Source organism: Lytechinus pictus, chromosome 8 (genome assembly GCF_037042905.1).
Source record: "Lytechinus pictus isolate F3 Inbred chromosome 8, Lp3.0, whole genome shotgun sequence".
Lineage (NCBI taxonomy): Eukaryota > Metazoa > Echinodermata > Echinoidea > Temnopleuroida > Toxopneustidae > Lytechinus > Lytechinus pictus.
The window spans coordinates 34,480,827-34,502,087 of record NC_087252.1 but is presented as its reverse complement, the minus strand read 5'-3'; the positions used below and the strand labels follow the sequence as shown (position 1 = coordinate 34,502,087).

General features: G+C 34.0%; 1 protein-coding gene across 3 annotated transcripts in view; it reads right to left on the bottom strand.

The window, feature by feature from the left end:
* Window positions 1-2,679: 2,679 nt before the first annotated feature.
* The window catches only part of LOC129266108 (glucose-6-phosphate exchanger SLC37A2-like), a 41,937-nt gene continuing 23,355 nt past the window's right edge, over window positions 2,680-21,261 (bottom strand). Inside the window, exons 10-17 of one of the 3 annotated variants that reach the window (XR_010294505.1) lie at window positions 19,956-20,104; window positions 19,734-19,782; window positions 19,290-19,363; window positions 18,607-18,795; window positions 17,129-17,223; window positions 10,118-10,139; window positions 6,473-6,595; window positions 2,680-4,204 (exon numbers count right to left, since the gene is read on the bottom strand). Coding sequence is in view for 2 of the 3 variants with exons in the window: in XM_064103968.1 (XP_063960038.1) it covers window positions 6,517-6,595; window positions 14,579-14,605; window positions 17,129-17,223; window positions 18,607-18,795; window positions 19,290-19,363; window positions 19,734-19,782; window positions 19,956-20,104 (662 nt within the window). In the remaining variant the exon portion in view is untranslated. Of the gene's footprint in view, window positions 4,205-6,472; window positions 6,596-10,117; window positions 10,140-14,578; window positions 14,606-17,128; window positions 17,224-18,606; window positions 18,796-19,289; window positions 19,364-19,733; window positions 19,783-19,955; window positions 20,105-21,261 lie in introns of those variants that run through there. The other 2 variants (XM_064103968.1, XM_064103969.1) reach the window with 2 other exon arrangements.

The following is a 21,261-nucleotide window of genomic DNA, read 5'->3' as shown; positions in this document are numbered from 1 at the left end:
AGCCAAGGAAATAACTTCATCTGAGACCCATTTCTTAAAAGAGTTACGTCATTATGGCATCTACCAGGGAAGTTACAATAATGGCAAATGATGTAAGTCTTTATGAAATGGGCCCTAAGTATACCTGGGGAGCGCTTCATTTACATTTTCGTCCGATAAGTAGTCAGGTCTGACAACTTTTCTTGATGAGTGGCTGAGAGTCAATTTTATAATGGTAACTGTTGGATAAAACGGTACTTGTCGAATAAAATGTCTGACAAGTCCTTTCATGAAACGCTCCCCTGTAGATTCTTCATGACACACTCCTCTTACTGTAAATACTATAGTGTTAAGAGCACTTGTCTTTTTTCTGAGGGAACCACCTTCATGTTTCATCATAACACCAAATGGTGTTCAACTAACACCATGATATTAACACTGGTCTAACATACTTGGTGTGTTCCTCTCACAACAGAGACTGATATAGTTTTACAAACACTGTATTTATTGCGTACCCTGTCACCATTTCAGAAACTTGTCAGTTCTGAAAATGTCTGTAACATCAATGGTTTTTATTGGCTGAGAAGCATTTGTCTCTGATTGTTATCATGGTAACTGGCACTGTTTGACCAATCTTAGCTTTATGAACAATGCCATTATCTGAAAAAACGCTAGGATTATTAAATTTTGTATTAGATATCTTTCAACAGAGATGATATGAAAGAAAGATAACTAATAAATTAATGGTGTAGATAAAATGAAACTGATCATTATCCTTTTGTTTATTTTTTTCAAATGAAAATTAAATATTCAACTGTGAATAATTTGGTGTTGTTAACTTGCAACACAAACACATTTTTATAATTAGTCTTTGAAGTCTTAATACTGTCATATTAGATTATTATGGTGTAATATATATAAAAAAAAACTAACCTAGAAAATAAATAGATACGTTGTACATGTTATATCGTGTTCCTTAATTTTATCACTTAATTGCACAAGAAATTAACATAAAATAAAAAATGGAAAATGAAATTATCATATAGTATATACATTAGAAACATAAAAAGTATTATGACTCTATTACTCATAATCTATACATTGTTATGAATCCAGCATTGTTAGGAAAACACAACCACAATATTTATCATTAATAACAAACTTTTTGAGGGTTCACCATCATCAACATTCCCACTTTGGTACACAGAACATGAAAATAACAAATCTAAAATACAACGAACCATATATTGCTAAGATACCTGTGGGTGATTCTTAAAGCTGTTCGTAAGTTAAGAGCCACTTTAAGAACGACTGGTGAACCTATCTTATGCTCTAAATAATCACCAATGAACATTTAATGGTGAATATCACTTACCACAAGAAAGGATCACCAGTCGTTCTTAAAGTTGCTCTTAACTTACGATCAGCTTTATGAAACAGCCCCCTAACACAAAAATTGCCTTCACTGATATAATGCCATTAAAGAGCCTTCTTTCTGTTTTTCATTATACAACAGATTCACCTCATACAACAAAGCTAGAATTCAAATCATATGATATGAGAATGAGATTTCAACTTTAACAATGCTAGAAATATTGGATTATGAAGTAACTTTCAATTAAAAAACCCCAAACTATTATTTTTTTTTGTCCTACTAAAGAGTGTTTCTTCAATCTTTTTCCATGCAGCAGATTCAAACTTGATTGAAGATGACTACTAGTACTAGTATATGACTTAAAGGGATGCTCCCGACTGAAGATATTAAAATCTAACTAAACCGAGTAAAATTCAGAGCAAAATGCTGAAAATTTTATCTAAATCTAAAGATATGCATTATTCTGGTGAAATAATTCTAGGCATGTCTTCATGAATATTCATCAGGTCAGCTCGGCTGATGATGTCATATCCCCATTTGTTCTTTTGTAGTTTATTATATAAAATTAGGTTTATTCAAAATTTTCCTACCAAGAACTAAATCAATTGGATTGACAACTGATTGAGTGCATTAGTAATTTCTTGCTGCAACTTATTTCATCATAATTTCATTATCATTTACACATGTATGAACAAATGAAACAATGATGATTTCATGTAATAACATAAGAAAAAGAAAAATGAGGATATGACATAATCAGACCACGTAATGAATATTCATTCTTTAAAATCTTTAAAATTCATTAACTTTGTTATTTGTTATCCGATTTTCAGCATTTTGCTCTGTGAATTTTACTCTATTTATTCAGATATAAATATCTTTAGTCTGGAGCATCCGTTTACGGGGGGGGGGGGGGGGGGGGGGGGGGGGGGGGGGGGCATCACATACATGTACAGTGGTGCTAAAAAGCTAGTGAATCTCATCAGAAATTGAACACTTTTAGAAGTTTTCAAATTCTGCCATGTTTTAGATATTTAATTGTGAAGTCAGGTGATACAATATTACATTCAATAAAGTTTGTTTTTCTGGGTTTACCAGACTTTGTAGTGTTGCTGTCTACTTCAACACTCAGCATGAAGGAGTGCATTTTCTGGTGGGGTTCACTAACTTGTTAGCACCACTGTACATGTACGGATGGTTTAGCCAGTGTGGGGGTACTAACATACGTATGGCAAGCTGTTTTATCAATTAATACCTTTTCCTTATATCAAGCATTCAATTCTTGATACTAATGGTTGATAAAGAAAATCAATTTTTTTTAATTTCAAGAAACAGAATTAATGAAACATACTAAGGGTCTGCAATTCGTCTTTAGAATCATCGGACCTTTCACATGCTCACGTGAAAACTGTGATTGAATGGAACTAGAATTCCCCTCTGGAGTAGAATTTGAATTTGTGACTGTGATTAGCATTTCTGATTCTAATTACGTTTTAGTTTGGTTTCACACGTGCTAAAAATTTGTCATTTGCCTTATTTTTCACTGGAATCATCATTCAAATTACGATTTTAAATTCATTGGCTAGATGACCTGAGTATGACAATCTATATTATCATTGCACCATACTAAATATCACTATTTGATGATAACAATAATATTGATATAACATAACAATGACTTAATACAATACTCATTTTTTCTAAAATAAATATATATCTACCAAAAAATAGCAAATTGTATATGTGTCGATTAAAATCAAGACAATACAAATTCAGCAGGGGATGCCATAACTGGGTGATTTAACAAGTCAAGTTGATATAGTTAGAGAGTAAATCATCTGGAAATTACTTCAACATCTTATTTCTTGATACTAGTATACAGAAATCAATTTGAAAGGATAAAAATGTCAATTCTAGATATCAGGAATTCTGGAAATCAAGAAATATAATTAACTGACATAAAGCCTTGCCTGACATATATCAGCATAAGCTGGCCTAATACTTTCCAGGCACACGACAGTTCTTTCATGTCATACCACTGTCCTGTTGCATAGTTTACCAATCCAATGTTAACTCGCATGGAATCCTCCATTTTTATTGAATGTTAATCAGTGTTAACATCTAGTAGTTATCATTGGATGGCAAAGTTACTAGAATAGTAACTTTAGCAACAGGGCCTTGGTGAGCATTCTATTAATATTTAATGTCTGACAAGGTGACAGAGCTGACAACTTTCCTTAATTTTAATTGGCTGAGTCAGATATTCATTTGACAAGTCGTTTCATGAAAAGCTCCCTTATATGATTTATTTATGGACAGACAAAACACAGTAGGCTACGGTCTTTATTTGGTATAATATTACCATTGTTGGTCATTAAAGAATCAACTCCTGTTAACATAAATATATAGTAGAAAATCATACCACATATGACAAGTGTTTACCTGAATACCACTGATGTCATACAGTTAATACTATCTAATGTAATACCAATACTATCTCATGTTGTACAGGTATTATCTTGTGTCATACAAATACTATCTGTATGTCAACAAAATTGATTCAAATTAAAAGAGTTTGAGTACTGAATCATTTTAAGACTAGTATTCAACTATACCAACCCCTACAATAATAATAACATGCAACATTTACATAGCCTGGTTGCATTGTTTCCAAGTACTCCTATAAATTTGTGGTCACCAGACTCATGGAATATGGGTTTAAAAATACAATTTGTAGGTTTTAAAATCATGGTGGAGTGAGATGAGTAATACATGTATGGCAGCATCCATGTTGGTTATACTTGTCAGGTGTTCTAGGGTGTAATGTAAGGTCAATCATCATCATGTGATCTGCATGAGATAGTGAGAGAGAGAGGGATGCAATGATCATAGAGCAAGAAGGCTTGGAAGCAATGAATTTAATAAAAGAAACAAACTTCAAATAAGCTGGTGTAAAAAGGAAAAATAGTATATGATTGTTGATCTGTGGAATTTGTACAAAGAATAAAACGGATTGCATAAAATCATGTTAAAATGACAAATACCAAGTAGACATGTAGTGAATATATATTCTGCAATGTTTGTTTTGATGTAAAGAGAAATACAAAGACCAGAAAATAAAGAAGAGAGAGAGATAGAAAAATGAGTTAAAACAAAGCCCATGAAGTAAATTTAGGGGGGGGGGTGAGCAGAAGAAAAGAAGAGAAAAAGGAAGGAGGGGAAAGAGGGCATGAAGACAAAGGAGAGCAATTCCATAAAATGATCAACCTTTTGTGCGTCCGACCCCATTTTGCTCAAGTCTTACTTTACTTCATAAAATGACCAAGTCATAGTCTCTTAAAAACATTACAGACTGTTAGAAGAACAAGGAATCAAAGACAGAAAATTTCATGAAGGTCCTACGTATTGGGGGTCGGAAAAATTATGGAATTAATATGGAGAAAGATAAATGGGGAAGAGGAGGAAGAGTAAGAGGATCCGAAGTAAAAGAAGGAAAAGAAGAGAAAGAATGGAATAAAAAGAGGAAGAGGAAGAAAACATAGAAGACAAGGGGGGTGGTTACATCATGACATTCTGAATGAATAAATTTAGTGTTTATTCAAGCACTGAACACTTTTTTGTTACTTTGTTTCATAAAAAGAGAACATCGATATAAAAAATCTTTTAAATAAAATTCCAATTTGATTATGAGAGAACGTTAAAAAATGTGTGGCATTATCGTGATACACATTTCAGGATCTGGCAGGCATATCTAAGCGATATGAAATAATTGTTAAACCATTAAAATAGAGTTTAGAACACAATGAATTGAATAAAGCTAAGCCAAAATGTATGATGATGATTAGATGTGGTTAATATGAATTTGAAAATAAATATGTATTGTGAGAACAATATTCAGATTTTCATGTACTGAGGGTACAAAATGGTCACATTCATGATTCCAGTTATAAAAAGCTTTTGTTTTGCTTGGTGGATGCTCCTTTTATGACGTAATTGGTGATTGAAACAACTGTGCATGCATCAACTAGGAGATTTAATAGATCAAGTTTTTTTTTTCTGGTAGAATCTTTATTAACTTGAAAACATGACCAAAGAATTTGGTCATGTGATACTTATTCATGGGAGTACACTGTATATCCTCATTATAAGTATCACATGACCAAAGAGTTTGGTCATGTGATACTAATACCAATGGGAGTATATCCTCATTATAAGAAATCAAGTAGATTCCTTCATAGAACAGAAACAATAACAACCGACAGCACAGAAACATCTATCCAGCAATTAGTTATACAATGTGTCTAAGCCACATATTTTAACTTCATACACCTAGATATTTGATAGATGTTACTGGATCAAATAGGCCTTGTTTAAAATAATAAAGTTAAAAACTGTGAGCACTGTATATGATGAGGAGTAGGTGTTAGAAATGTTAGCTTATCCACCAAAAGGACGGGCAATTTCAGAGTTACTACAGGTGGGGGGGGGGGGCATAGGGCTTTCAGTCCTTTTAGGGATATTAAAGTCTAGAGATACAAAACAATTAATTTCAAGTGTGCAGTATTCTGTCACCAATACACTCAGTCTATATATTTATAGGGTTTTCTTTTCATCAAAAATTTGGTTAAGGTTGACATTTTACTCCTATAAATTCTTACAAAATAAACAAGAAGGGGGGGGGAGGATTTTGTGTGAAAATATCTAACCACCATTTGAATTGCCCTACAATAGGGTTTACTCGGTTTAGTGACCCAAATTTCATACTTTTTCTCTATTTCAGAGGGATTTAAGAGTGTTAAAGAGCTGGCTATAAATACTGAATCCATATGTTGTTAATTTGAATGCATATATGTATGTACTGTATATCATCAAAATACCTGTAAGACAAATGGAACAAACACAATAGTTTCACTAACTAGAACTTAACAAATTATTGGTTACACAGGTGATATAGGCATTACATCTATACAAAAGAGAAAAATACTAATCTATATATGTATACCAACTGACATTTAAATGTACACTGTAGATGTAACAAATGTAGCTACTAGTAAAGGTTGACATTTACATGAACACAGTCAAACTCTGAATCTTGGCTTTACATGTATGATGACTTACAAGTGAATCTCACTTAAGAATCTCTGTGGGACTAAAATCAGGGCCTAACTGGGTCTCTGCATTGAGGGCGCTATTCCTGTTTGAGAGGGAAATGTGGAGTATGAGAGGGGCGGAGTCTTCCGTCTGTGAGTTAGAGAAAGATAGGACAGAGTAGCCGGATGAGAAAGAGAGAGAGAGAGAACAAAAAAGGTGCTATAATAACTAAAATGGAAATTATAAAGATAATAAAAATCATAGATTAAAATCAAGGAGTACTAGTATTTAAAAGAACAATCACTAGCAATTTCAGCCCTTCAGCCCCAAAATAAGAGCATTTCAAAACAGTACATACATTTAAATTTAATCAATTTTATTCAGAATTAAAGCTCACCAAATTAATGTATTTTTTTTTCTTTTCAATATTACAAATATGCTTTATGATCAATTATTTGTTTTCAGATTTGACTAAGAGTATTTAACAATTTTGTCTTGATCAAATAGGAGAGCTTCACATTGTTCAGAGTTCAGACCAAAATACTTGTATAAAAGCCAAGGAGTGAAAAAGTTTGAGTAATTTGACTTTAATTGGTAACTAAACTTAATTTCTTAATGGTATCAAACTTTTAGAAATCATATTTCACCTACAGCAAGTTCCATTAAGACAGGTTTATAAAGAGCAACTCATTTTTATGATGTAATAAAAACTGAAATCAGTTCAGAGCTGAATACTTGAAAGTGACTTTGTGAAAAGTGTTCTCCTACAGTAACTACAAAGAAACCACAACCTGAGTATAAAGAGGATTAAAGGAGAATGAAACCCTTGAAACCAGCTGAATCCATATAAAAGAGAAAAATCAAAGAAACATATTGTTGAAAGTTTGAGGAAGATTGAATGAATAATAAGAAAGTTATGAGCAGTTGAATATTGAGATCACTAATGCCATGTAGATCCTCCCATCGGCAATGCGACCAAGATCTGTGATATCACACACGTACAACTCCCTCATTACTTTAGTACTTATTTCACTTATATTCTCACTTTATAGAGTCTATCACAAGGTGAGGTGTTCTCTTTATGAGATGACAAGTACAGAGGTTTCACAACATTATATCATTGATGAATCGTTTGTCATATGATTAGAATGAGCAAAAAGAAATGTTTAGGGGTATATTTTCAGTGTCCAAATGGGAGAGTTGTACGTGTGTGACATCACAGATCTTGGTCGCATTGCCAATGGGAGGATCTCCATAGCATTAGTGATCTCGACATTCAAATGCTCATAACTCTTTTATTGCTAGTCCTATTTTACTCAAACTTTTGTTGATCTTATTTTTTGATTTTTCTGCTTTCACAAAAGCTAACTTGCTCCAAGAGTTTCATTCTCCTTTAAGATTGAAATGTGACATAAGCTAGATAGGAAATATTCAGATGGGTTACAGAAAAAGCCAGACCCCCATGCATATAAAAAATAATGAAATCAAATCTACAGGTATAATAAAATACAAGACCAACAAAGTTTTAAAGGACAATATTAGAATTTTTTTTTCAATATTGAAAAAACAATCTGTCAGATTTTTTGCTTTTTTTTAAACCAATAGTTATCATTACTGATACGAATTCTATAAATGATCATTATTAGTTTCATTATTATAATCATCATCATCATCACTATCATTTTTATAATTGCCCAGGTCTGGCGATATAATTGTTATACATGTACTTATAACATTCGGTTCCAATAAATGAAAGTTTGATCAAAATCAACAGAGGAAATTTAAAACAATGAGGTGCATAGTTAGCAAAAAAGAACAAAAATAAACTGAAAAAGAAAACACAACACAAAATAAAGAATGAAAATTTTTCTTGAAGTCCATACTACATATCACATAAAAACACATTTAATAAAAAGTGTGAAATAAGCTATTACAAATAATCATGAGTAAATTGCAAGAATTACACTGACATCTTTTTGAAAAAAAAAGGAATTCAATGAATATGTAATCATGACTTCCTGTGTTAAAAAAATCTGCTACGTTTCGTCTTCATATACGTTTGGATTCTTCATCTAAAAGCATTGAATTTTTGAAATACGTAGGAAACTGTGCAGAGAATTGCTTTAAGCATACAATCCTTTTTTTTAATGAAGATTTGAAAAACACTGGACTTTTCTGATACTTTTTTCTTAAATGAAGAAAGGCTAACTGCATTAAAAATGACCACAATGTAATCTCTATTAAAAGCAAAACAAACACTGCGAATGAAGCAAAATGAACAATACCAGAAGCTGTATTAAACCTAATCTCAGCATCCCAAGTGGAGGGGGGGGGGGGAGGTATGCTATACTTGTAGGATTACCCCGATTGTGGCTCACATGTAATCATTGTGACATAAGCATGGCAGCATTTCAAAAATATTGCATAGAAATCTTGATATATATTCCTATCATTTGGAACACATGATGGCCATGAAGAATACAACAACAACAAAACCCACACACACAGACACATATCCAGTTAAAACAGAACATTATGAACATATAGATGTCACAAAATATTCACATCCTCATAATTTGTAGGAAGATTTTCTCTCAAGAAAATGACTAAAATCGGGGGCTAGTCTCAAATGTAATAATAATAATAATAATAGGCATTTATATAGCGCCATCTATCTAGAAATATTCTATTCCGAGGCGCGATGTTATCATTATTATTACCCCAGCTTTAGCTCGAGCTGTCTTTCAGCGCTCATGCATTCAAGGAATTAATCCTGTATGTATGTTTCTTATTGTCTGAAAATCAAGCTATATTTAAACTTTTTTTCAATGAAAATGCCAACTTTGTTTTAAACAATGATTAATGTGATTCCATTGGTGGGTTCTAATCCACTACTATTACTAATCAAAGCCCATAATATAGGCAAGGTTCAGTAAGAATTCTTACCAACAGATGACAGTTAGATCGTTATGGTATATTTGCCATTATGGTAAACCTTGATTGTGATTGGCTACTAAGCCGTGAGCCACGCCCCTGGTCTGGTATTAATCATAGGAGATAACTTTTGTTAAAATTTTCATTATTGTTCAGCATATAGATAGATTTTATTTGATCACTTAAAACGATTCCATGGATAGAGCTACATCGATCTGGCAAAAACAAATTTTTGGGAGTATTTCTATTTCAGATATCATTTGGACCAATAAAATATGTATGGATTTAAAATGATCCAATATCTGAAGTCTATCACCCAGATCTGTTTCAATAGAAATAGCATGCAAACTTAATATCAAAACAAGTTAACACACATGCATCAGAAATACTGAACACATAGGCCCGTATTCTGAAGTCGGGTTTAACTTAAACTCAGGTTTAAAGTTGTGGTTTAAGTATGGACAGCCAATTGTTACATAATCACTAACAGTAGAGATATCATACTTCAGCTCAATCGGCTCTCAAATCATTCATAATTGTGTAGGAAGTATAACTAGATGATTGTCTTCACCATTGATGAATCAGGCAAGAGCACAGTAAATATAAGAAACATACAACTTAATACAAATTTTGATACTTTTGGCCTCCCATACTTAAACCACTACTTTAAACCTGAGTTTAAGTTAAACCCGACTTCAGAATACGGGCCATACTGTTTAAAGAGAGAAGCATAATTACCTGGTATTAATGTTACAAATATCTTTTGAATCCCAGAAAGTATTCAGAAAGGAAAGTAGAAAAGGCAATTTATAATTGCACATATATTAAGGTGAATAAAAAAAAATCCTCTTTCACTCAGCAGTTGTTATTTTGTCAACATTTCAAAATACATCTGGATTGGTTATTTTACATTTTGGTTTTATCATAAAAGAAGCATTTTGAAAGGAATTTTCAAGCTTTTCTGCCAAGGAATTGCGTTTACTTTTCTCTAGTCCCATGTGTGAGATCTTGTGTTTGCTGACTCTGCCTAGCCAGCCTTCTTAATCACACAGCGTTTCTCTGCCAAACTAGTCCTGTTAATATAAGCTAAATCTTCATGGGTCCTGAGAGAGAGACTGAACTTTCATAGACATAACACTGTCACTGCTCTATATATATTCATCCATAGTATTTAGTGATGTACTATTATCAATGAGACTGGTGACATAGCTGAGCCTCATCACTCTCTTAAACCAACTTTCTTCATCGTTCTTTATCATCAGGACCCACCCTTTATCACCGTCTCCCCCACGATCTCGCCCCCTTCTTCTTGTGTTACTTACAGTATTATCTATTGAAAAGTGTCTCTCTATCATTGACAAAAATGGAAGGAAGGCACGTGGTGACATGTATTAGGTGACAAAACTCAGCCAAAAAAAATCACATAAAAAATTCTTGTGCATGCTATAATTGTATTTAAAAAGAAGTGTTGTTAGTCTTTCCCAGCCTTCTGTCCAAAAATATTAACATGGAGTTTTTGTTAACAAGAATTGACCCCCAACCCACCAAATAAACAAACAAATAAAAACACCAAACATGTCCTATGACTAACATTTGATATGGGTAAGATAAACTTTTCAACGAAATTCCTTCTTAAAAATTAATAAGATAATAATATTGAAAAAGAATAGAAGTTTGAATATGTAGACACCATACAGCATGCCACAATAAAGGTAAAGTACATTAGGTCAGGAAGGACCAAACAAATACATGTAGCAAAGCCTTGATAAGAGTCAATTAATAACAATATTAATAACATAACAAGGTGATGAAGCAATTACCTAATATCATGACTCAAATCAGGTTCTACCATTTTCAAAATCATTCACTTTGACTTAATTCCCACAATGATTCAGAATAGATTTATTTGATACCTAATGATCTGCTATACAATGAAGTATATTGTAACTGATAATGAACACATATATAGATAGATACATGTAAGAGAGGAGATAATAACTATAATGATTAGAGAGTGGATACAAAACAATTCCAAGGGGGGGGGGGCTGAACACGCATACAATCACAATTTGATGGTAATTTTTGTTCACAGTTACTGTAAGGGGGGGGGGGGGGTGAAGCCTGTAGAGAACAAAGAATTTTATCTCACAACTGAATAACACACAATATACAAACAAATTAGAGGTTTCTAGAATGCTGGAAATTGAGAAAACCATGAAAAAATATTTTATTTGGAGTAAATCAATTAAATAAGAACAGTGTAAAGCGACTTATTTTAAAATAGAAAGCAATGTATTGTAGAAAATAGACCAAGAACTATGAGTCCTATTATAAGGACTTGTCAATGATGGTTAGTAAAACCTCTTCAAAAGGGTAATAACTTGATATTGAACCACGGGGCACATTTCATAAAGTTTTTTTGCAAATTAAAAACAATCAAATGTAATAATGTAGGATATTTGTATAGTGCACATATCCACCTTATTAGGTTCTCAATCTGCTCCTATATATATATCTTACCCCGGCTAAGCCAATCTACCGATTGTTCTGTACATGTATGTTAACAGTATTAATCAATATGTACTTATTGTATTTCAACTCCAAAAGATGCTAAATCAAAGAAATGAAAAAAAAACTGTTTCGTTATTTTCCCAAATTATGTTATTTGTTCTGGATTTGAATTTATAGCTTTATGAAATACTCCCAGTGACATTAACTCAGAACTTAGTAATTTGAGTATGATGCTTGATTTCACTGTTCATTATATACAATCAAGTGGACAAATCATCTGTATGATCACTCAATATGCTTTGTGATACCACCCCTGGTCAATATACTCCAAGACTATACCTCAAGAATTCCCCCTCTGTTAACAAACCCAAGCCAAATAAAAGTGAATATATTTATCCCCCAAATTACATGTACTGTACACTCAAAATTTAGCAGCCCTATAAAGAGAGACCTACGTTTCACCAGTTTCATATGAATACAGGTACCCTGTAAGATTAAGGAATTCATATTCCAAAATTCATAAGCCCAATTTCACAAAGCTGGTTTTGAATCCATGGTTTAATTATTTTTTTTCATGCATATTCCTAATAATTTCATGACTATTTATGCCTGTTGAAAAAAAAAATCAGAATAGATTTCCTTTTTAAGCTAAATATGTAGCGGCAGCAAACAATGATTTGATGAGAAAGTCTTTAAAGTTAAGGCTAATTGTCCCAATATCATCATAAATCTAGATTTGGTTCATTCACATATACGTAACTCTGTGAAATCATTTAATCTATAAAGCTGAAAATGATCACACTACAGTGCGTATCAAAAAAAAGTTTACACTTTGAAAAAGCCCTGGGAATAAAAAAATATACAACATGTGGGTAACTTTTTCACATATATTCTTGGGTTTGGGTCTCATCTATCCAATGAAAGTAAAGGTTTTGTCAGAATGTTACACTTGAGTGAGCACTGTCCACTTTTGTAAAGCTCGCAGAAATCTGTTTGCGCAGAAATGCTCGTTTTCACGCTGTGTTAAGGGGAAACGGCGAAATCAAACTTACCCTGCGAAACATTTCTCATACATTTCCCTTGCACTTTTAGTCAGTTGAAATAAGACAGATACATTCAAGCATTTTGTAACAATTTTGCCACCCAAGTTGAAATTTCAACACTTAGTAAGCACAACCTTTATTTACCCTTTTTGTGCCAGCTGGATCTGAGGACATAACTGAATCTGAACAAAAGTTTATATCAGACATCTCCAGCATTATTTCACTAAGTTTTTATCATTGAAAGTGGGTTTACATTTCATTTTTCATTTAATACTTGTTTCTCCACACTTTTCCAAAGCTTGGCAATGATTAAAAAAATGAAAATCAAGCTTAAGCCATTCCATGTAAATTACAGCTCAGTGTAAAGCAAATATCGTCACGATTGCCTCAGTGTGTGGGGTAAAGGGGTGGGGTGAAATGCTCTCTTCAAAGTGTTTTGGGCAAGGAAACAAGTCAAAAAAAGGTAAAAGATATCTTTTAATAATAATCTTTTATAGATATCAATTTTAATATCTAAATTCTATGTGTTCTTCATGATTAAGGTCTACTTTTATTCGCATAACTATTTTCAAAGTTCTGCGCAAATCATTTTTCACTAGCTTTTCAAAAGTAAGTGGTGCTCACTCAAGCGAAAATATTTTTCGACTGTTATTTCGTCATTTGATTAAATGGATCTGTACCAATGTTAAAATGTGGAAAAATCTTCAGGATATTACAAATGTATAATTTTACAGGGTTTTTTCAAAGTGTAAACTTTTTTTTGATACGCACTGTATAGGTCATCTACACAGATAAGCAAGCTTGAGGCAGTGTATTATTATTGCTTGGAAAGAGGACCTTCACCTGACTAGGGATGGTGAATGGTTTGAGCGTCAAATGAGCTGATAAATCAAGTCATTATTGGCTGCCCATTGTTAAACCACAAGTTTAGCCCAAAGGTTTATCAAACCAGAATTCAGAATATAGGCAGGCCTGTATTAAAGTGTTAAAGGGGAATCCAGCCTTGGCCATAAAATGTTGTGTTGGGAAGCAGAAAAATAAATTAAACAGAATGGTGAAAGTTTGAAAGAAATCAGACAAGCGATAAGAAAGTTATAGCTGATTTAAAATTGAGATCACTAATACTATGTAGATTTCAAAATTGGCAACTGGTAAGTAAATTATGACAAGGGGCAAGGACAACTTTCCCATAGGCCATGTACTTTATTATCAGGGATTTGTGGTTTTCTCCTAAGTATCCATTCCCCTGGGGCAGTAATCTAAATATAACCCAGGTGGTATATTGTTTTTATATCCTCATGAAAGAAAAATATAATTTGAAATAAAACTTTTGGGAAAAATGACATTTTAGCCATAATATGTATTGGAGTACATGGAAGAGTAGTCCTTGCCTTACATCACTATGACATCCCATATGAGGCCAATTTGAAGTCTCCATGGGTATAGTGATTACCAATATTTACAACTTTTAACAATTCATAACTTTCTTGATGTTTGTCCAATATTGTTTAAACTTTCACCTATCAACTTGTCTGATTTTTCTTTTCCTTATAAAAACAAGTTTTTATTTGGGTTGGATTCCCCTTTAACTTTCTTTTGACCCCATGGTACATAAAGTTATCAGCCCTATTTTGCAATGAATTACCCTGATTCCTCTAGTTGCATCGAAGAACTGGCAAGCATTGAATCAAATAAGAAGAGGAAAGGGTATAGAGGAAAACAAAATGAAGTAGTGATTTTCAGAGTAGTCTAGCAATGTATAGAAAGACCACCTGTACATTAAGAGCATAGTTTGGGTTTCCCCCTGAGATCATTTCATCTCTTGAAACTTGCATCACAATCATTAGCCGTCTATAAAGACCATATATATACCTGTCTCCCATGGATAGTGTTCCCCTGTATAATTATATAGAGCTTTTACTAAGCATTTCAAAGCGCTTTAAAATAATTTTCAAAAATTACTAGCACAAAATTTATATATATATATATATGTCCTGCGTCATCTGTTGAGTTGGCCTCGCCTCATCTCATTATGTTTAATATTCACAACTCAACAGCGATTGGTAGAAGTAAACTTATCATCACACACTATATATATATATATTACTTTTATATAATTGTATATATATATATATATGACATACAAATCAAATCAAGGAAAAGTAACAATAACCATTACATTTAATACTGGATGAAATAACATACAGGGATTTGAAGTATTCAAGAAGTTGACTGATGAACATAAAAGGGAGTGCGAGTACTGACTGATAGTGACATTTCAAAATATTGGAACTCTATTGGAAAAAGTGTAAGACTATGTCGTATACAGGGGGGGGGGTGGTGAGGAGTGAAAAAGTTGATGGCATACGAGACAGGAGACCGTTAATAATTGAAAAGGGATGATACAAACACCTGATAAGATGTTCAGTGAATGATTGGTCAAAGTAATAACCTGCCTATCCTCTAGATGCTATATGTTACCCAGCACCACAAAACCCACAAAAAAATTGCACTGTGAGATTTTCAATTGGAACTAATTAAGAGTATTTTGGTCAGAATGTTCAAATTTCAGATTTTGGTGTTTTCTGAAAGAGTATAGGCTACTCTCCCATATACTCTCCCCTATTTACTGTAAAAATTTGGATGTTCCAGTCAACCCTAAAGTGTAATTGTGAGTGTTTTTATTAGACCTATTTTTGTCCTTTTGAGTTAATTGTAATCATGTTTTGTTTTCACGAAAACCTGAAATATTCATCTCTCTTTGAACCCCTATTATATAAAACAGGATAACTTCTAACATTGATACTTGTTCAAAATAATGGACAGGAAGTGAACTTTGGGGGCCAGCTGATAATTCATTCAAATTCTATTGATTTTTGATCTTCCTTTTGTCTATAATACACAGAAGTGGAAGAGTAAGTGCTCTTCAATAGACTAGTAATGTTTAATCCCCCTTTTCTCAAAAAGAGTGTTCCAAGGTAGTAAACATTCTCTTACTTGTGTGGGTTAGGGTAAATCATTGTGCATGAGTTTTATATACCATTATAAAGTTTAGAATCTCCTCTTTCAGAAGGGCTATTTAACTAAAATTTCATTTGTGTGGGTTTTGTGGTGCCTGGTTACATATGAGACAATCCTACAAACATTCTGAATACGCCAGTCCACGTGTCATTCGTACATGTACAGCAACCAAATAATGGCCACATTTTGCACGCCTTTGAACAACTAGTTGCGCACAGTGCATACAAATAGGAGAAACTGTTACTAGTGGCCTACATTGTTCAATAGTAATGTTGATAATAATGGTGAAGATGATGCTGGTGGTGGTGAGGATGGTGATGATGATGATGATGGTGAGGATGGTGATGATGATGGTGATGATGGTGGTGATGATGATGGTGAGGATGGTGATGATGATGATGGTGAGGATGGTGGTGAGGATGGTGATGATGGTGGGGATGATGATGGTGATGATGATGATGTTGATGATGGTGATGGTGATGATGGTGATGATGATGGTGATGATGATGTTGATGATGGTGATGATGATGATGATGATGTTGATGATGGTGATGATGGTGATGGTGAGGATGGTGATGATGATGATGGTGAGGATGGTGATGATGATGATGGTGATGATGGTGATGATGATGATGGTGGTGATGATGATGGTGATGATGATGTTGATGATGGTGATGATGATGATGATGATGACGGTGATGATATTGATGATGTTGATGATGATGTTGATGATGGTGACCATGATGATGGTGACCATGGTGGTCATGATGATAATATTCATGATAGTGATGATGATGATGGTATCTAAAAAGGAGGTGGCCAGACCGACATTGGAACTATATTACCTATATCTGTATTTGAAAAGTCATTGAAAAAATGTATTCAGCCAAGCGTAGGAATAATTGAGTAAGAATTCCAAACTACATGTATGTTCACAATAATCAGGTTTTTAGAAAGAATTTGACCATGACATCCAGAAAGGTAGCATGGACAGAGGGATTCTTTTAGGGATGGTCACTCCGGTATCGAAAAAAAATGACAAGGTAATAATATAATACCCTCTGATTGTGAAGCAAGAGAACCATTATAGCACAATGCTCCATAACGACAATGATTTCAAAAGACAGATTTGTCATGACTACTCTAGCACAGTTTTACAAGGCCAGATACTTACCCATCGATATCATTGGGGGCAGTATTCAGCGGTTGATACACAGTGGATTTCCTACACCATTTCCGGATTTCTTTTACCACCTGCCGAACCATCAGCTGAAAACAAACAAAATACATTCCAAATTATATTCATAATGCCTAAGAATAGGTACTTTATATATAGGTGCATCCTAGGTGGGCTACTAAAACCTTCTTTTTCAAAATTTTCAGACATTATGAGGTTGCCACTGTTGGGCTTTTATTCAGCTGTCCTAATAATTTTCAATTATTCATGTAGAACACTGCTTCCTGGCAAACTACTTTTGACTTTATTTGAAAGTCCAGCGCACACTATGCGATCCGATACAACTCTACTTTTTTAACAAGTAGCATTTTGCATTATAGTATGAAAGTTTCAAGAAGTAAGATTGTTTTAATTGAAGTTTGGCATAATGTTAGGAATAGTAAAATCAGAATTTTGCTTCGCGGCAAGCCTCAGTAGTCTTCCCCTATTCTGAACTCTTATCACTAAGATTTAATTGGTTGGAATGTTCAAATCAAATGTAATTAAAATTTCTTTGAAATTTGGATCACAATCAATCATATAGTGTGCGCTGAGCTTAAAATAAAGCTTCATCTGAGCTATTCTCAAAACTGTTAAATTTTGAAATACAGTCCAGTGATGATATACCAGTAAGCAACATTTTCACACCAAGTTTGCTCAAGCCTAAATGTCAAAGACTTGTTTCATATTACAGCACTACAATCAAATTCCAACTTTCAGGAAGTATTTATATCAAACGTGTATAGTTATAAATATCATAGATATTCATGTCTTGGTTTAAAGTAAAACAGGAAACAGCAGTAGGTCTACTTCTAAGGACTACATGGGCTAGACTTATAGTATTACATGTAGGTCTCATACCAATCTGGTCTAATTACTGTTTGGTCTTGGCTACTCTTGGTCAAACATCCACTAAAGTCTAATGCTCATTCAGCCTAGTGCTCAGCTGGCCTAAATTTTCTGCTTTGTCTACTTATTATTTTTATCTCGTCACAACATTCAATATGTGTATGAACAGTAAGCCACTCTCTACATGTGTGTTTGGAAATACTTTATGAATGTGATGTATTACAAAAATACACTCTAATGTGATATATAGACCACCTGTCAATTAAAGACCACAAATTCAGCATCTCTTTAACATATTTCCCATCAAAACACATGGTCCCCTATATAGCGCAGGCTATTTTGAAATTGCATAGCCGGGGGGGGGGGGGGGGATTGTTTTTGCCCCCCTCAAATCTTGGCCGTTGATTGCGCCATTCGCAACTAAAATTGGCATGCACGTCACCCATGACGTAATCTCCACAATTCGATTATCAACTGTACTAGAATTATTCATGATCAAATTGCATTGAGATGGTGACAGAGTAGCAAGGCTTTGAAGGTAAAGAGAAGGCATAGAGAAGAGAAGGATGACGCCAATGTCTACTCACCAAGGCACCTATTATTTCTGCAGCAGACAACATAAGAAAGACCCTATACCAGCCACTTGAATCATTATTAGAGTTTAAAACCCCGGTGAGAAGGGGGCCTACAGCTGCCCCTATCGTCCCAGTACCATCAATGATAGCTGACACTGTTGCCAATGCTTTTGCATTGCCTTTTAAAGATGGATGTGTACCCTATTCACACAAGACAAAATAATTATATATTGTTATACGTTAATACTGTTATAATAATAATAATGATGGATCTTCAATCACCCATCATCATCATTACCGTTATCAATGTCATCATCATCCTCAATGTCATCATTTTCATCAACGTCATCCTCATCATGATCACGATCATCATCATGATCATCATCATCATCATCCTTGTTATCCTAATTTAATTGTTGGCAATCCATATTTAGAAGAGGATGGGGGGGGGGGCAATGTTAGAGTCTGGGGTATTTTCTTCTTACCTTTCAAAAACTTAACACTTTATATTGAAGCCAATAGTTTTTTAAAATCCTTTTTTATTGTGGGGGGGGGGGGTGGGGGAGGTGGACACTTATTTCAAACATTCTAGGGTTTTTACATCTATTGTTTTTTTTTTTTTTTTTTTTGGGGGGGGGAGAATCACCCTTTTACCCCTATGAACATTCCCAGAGCTTCAAAATAATGAGACTCACCAGATCAGCGGATACTGCTGTAGTTATCAGAGCATATGGACCATTTACAAAGAACCCTGTTATCATCATTAGTGCTGAAATAGAAACAACATCCATTGCATATTTCCTATTATTGGTTGAAATTGTTTGAATCGCATCTGCATAGAAATGCTCTTTCTCTCACCTTAATGGTGATTTAATAATAAAAATGTTTTATTTACCCAGAGTAGCCACTTTATTTAGGAAACTGCTCCAACAGCAGCCCCCACATTTTGTGTTATACTATTGTAGTTGTGTTATAAAGGTAAAACAAAAATATGAGTAGGGATCATAACTTAATATCATCTTCACTAATTTTTTATTTAAATTTACAAAATGTTCTGTCCTTTACATTGGTTACCCATATTTTTTTTCAGTAGATATCATTAATATACATACACCTATAACAAAAAAAGTTATACTTACTTATACTGATGGTAAAACTTATATATCCATATGCATTATATAAATAAACCTGAAAGGAAAACAGATAAGCACAAGGAATTAAACATTGAATGCTTATATTGATTTTGGAATTACACTGAATATAATAATAGATGATCTCTGCAAAGGACTGGTATCCCTTATAAATGAATAAATGGATAACTGTATGATCAATTACTGAACTTAGTGATACCATCGACTTACTAAAGGTGCAGCTATTATTAAACTGACGAAAGATACTGTTGCACTGCAGTCAGCCAGGTCTGATAAGAAACCAGCTAATATTCCACCCAGGATCCCACCAGCATCAAATAGAGTTGATAAGTCAGCTGCTCTCTCATCACTTACATGGGCTGCAAGAGAGAGAAAGAGAGAGAGAGAGAGAGGGGGGGGTGAAGAAAGGGAGGATTAGATCATTTGACACATCTGTACTTATTCAGGGACAGTGATTTTCTGTGATCGCGGAAAACAGACGGAATTCACTGAATCGGCCTTTTGAAACAGAAAGGCCCGAATTCACAAAGGTGGTTTTGAAAACCCACGGTTGAGTCCATGGTTTATGCAGATTTCCTATATAAATTATGCTTAATTTAGCGCGTATCGGGCGCGTGTATGAAAAATATCCAATCCTGATGCGCGCTTTTGTCACAGTGCGCCAAATTGACGCCTGTTGCCGTGGTATTCAACGCTATTTTATTCATGAGTCCACTGTTTTTATTCATGAGTCCACTCTTCAAACAGTGGACTCATGAATAAAATAGCGTATCTAACCATGGTAACAGGCGTCAATTTGGCGCACTGCGACAAAAGCGCGCATCAGCATTGGACATGTTTTATACACGCGCCCGATACGCGCTAAATTAAGCGTAATTTATACAGGAAATCTGCATAAACCGTGGACTCAACCGTGGGTTTTCAAAACCACCTTTGTGAATTCGGGCCAAAGTGGCTTTTCAAACGGAAAACATATTTTTTCTCAACATGCACAGAATAGAAACAGAAATTACTCCCAATTCCTCAACGAAATACGAATATCAACTAGAAAAAAACACAATCTCACTTCGCTACAACAATCATGACAATCCACACATTGTGACTGCACTTGAGTCCCTCCATCACTCAATGGTATCTTAATTAGTTTACACTCATGTCCGCATATAGGCGGAAAAACGGCCATGTGTTGCTGCCCTCTGTGTTCGGTTATAATATCATGATCGTGGTATTCAACAAATCCAAAATGGCGGATAGGCGAACGTCGACAAATGCTCAAAACGATGTCCAAAAGTCCCAAATGAGCGATGAAATCTCATTTTACCATAAAATAATGCTTATAATATGAAAGGTGAGGATGCATTCATGTTAATTATGTTTCTTCAAATAGTTTTTATACTCGAATCTCTTCAATAAAAATCGATTTTAAAGCGTTGTTAGAACAGTGGCAGATACAAATTTTGACCAGCGCGAGCATGTAGACATCGCTACTATTGCGTATCGATTTTCTATATAAACG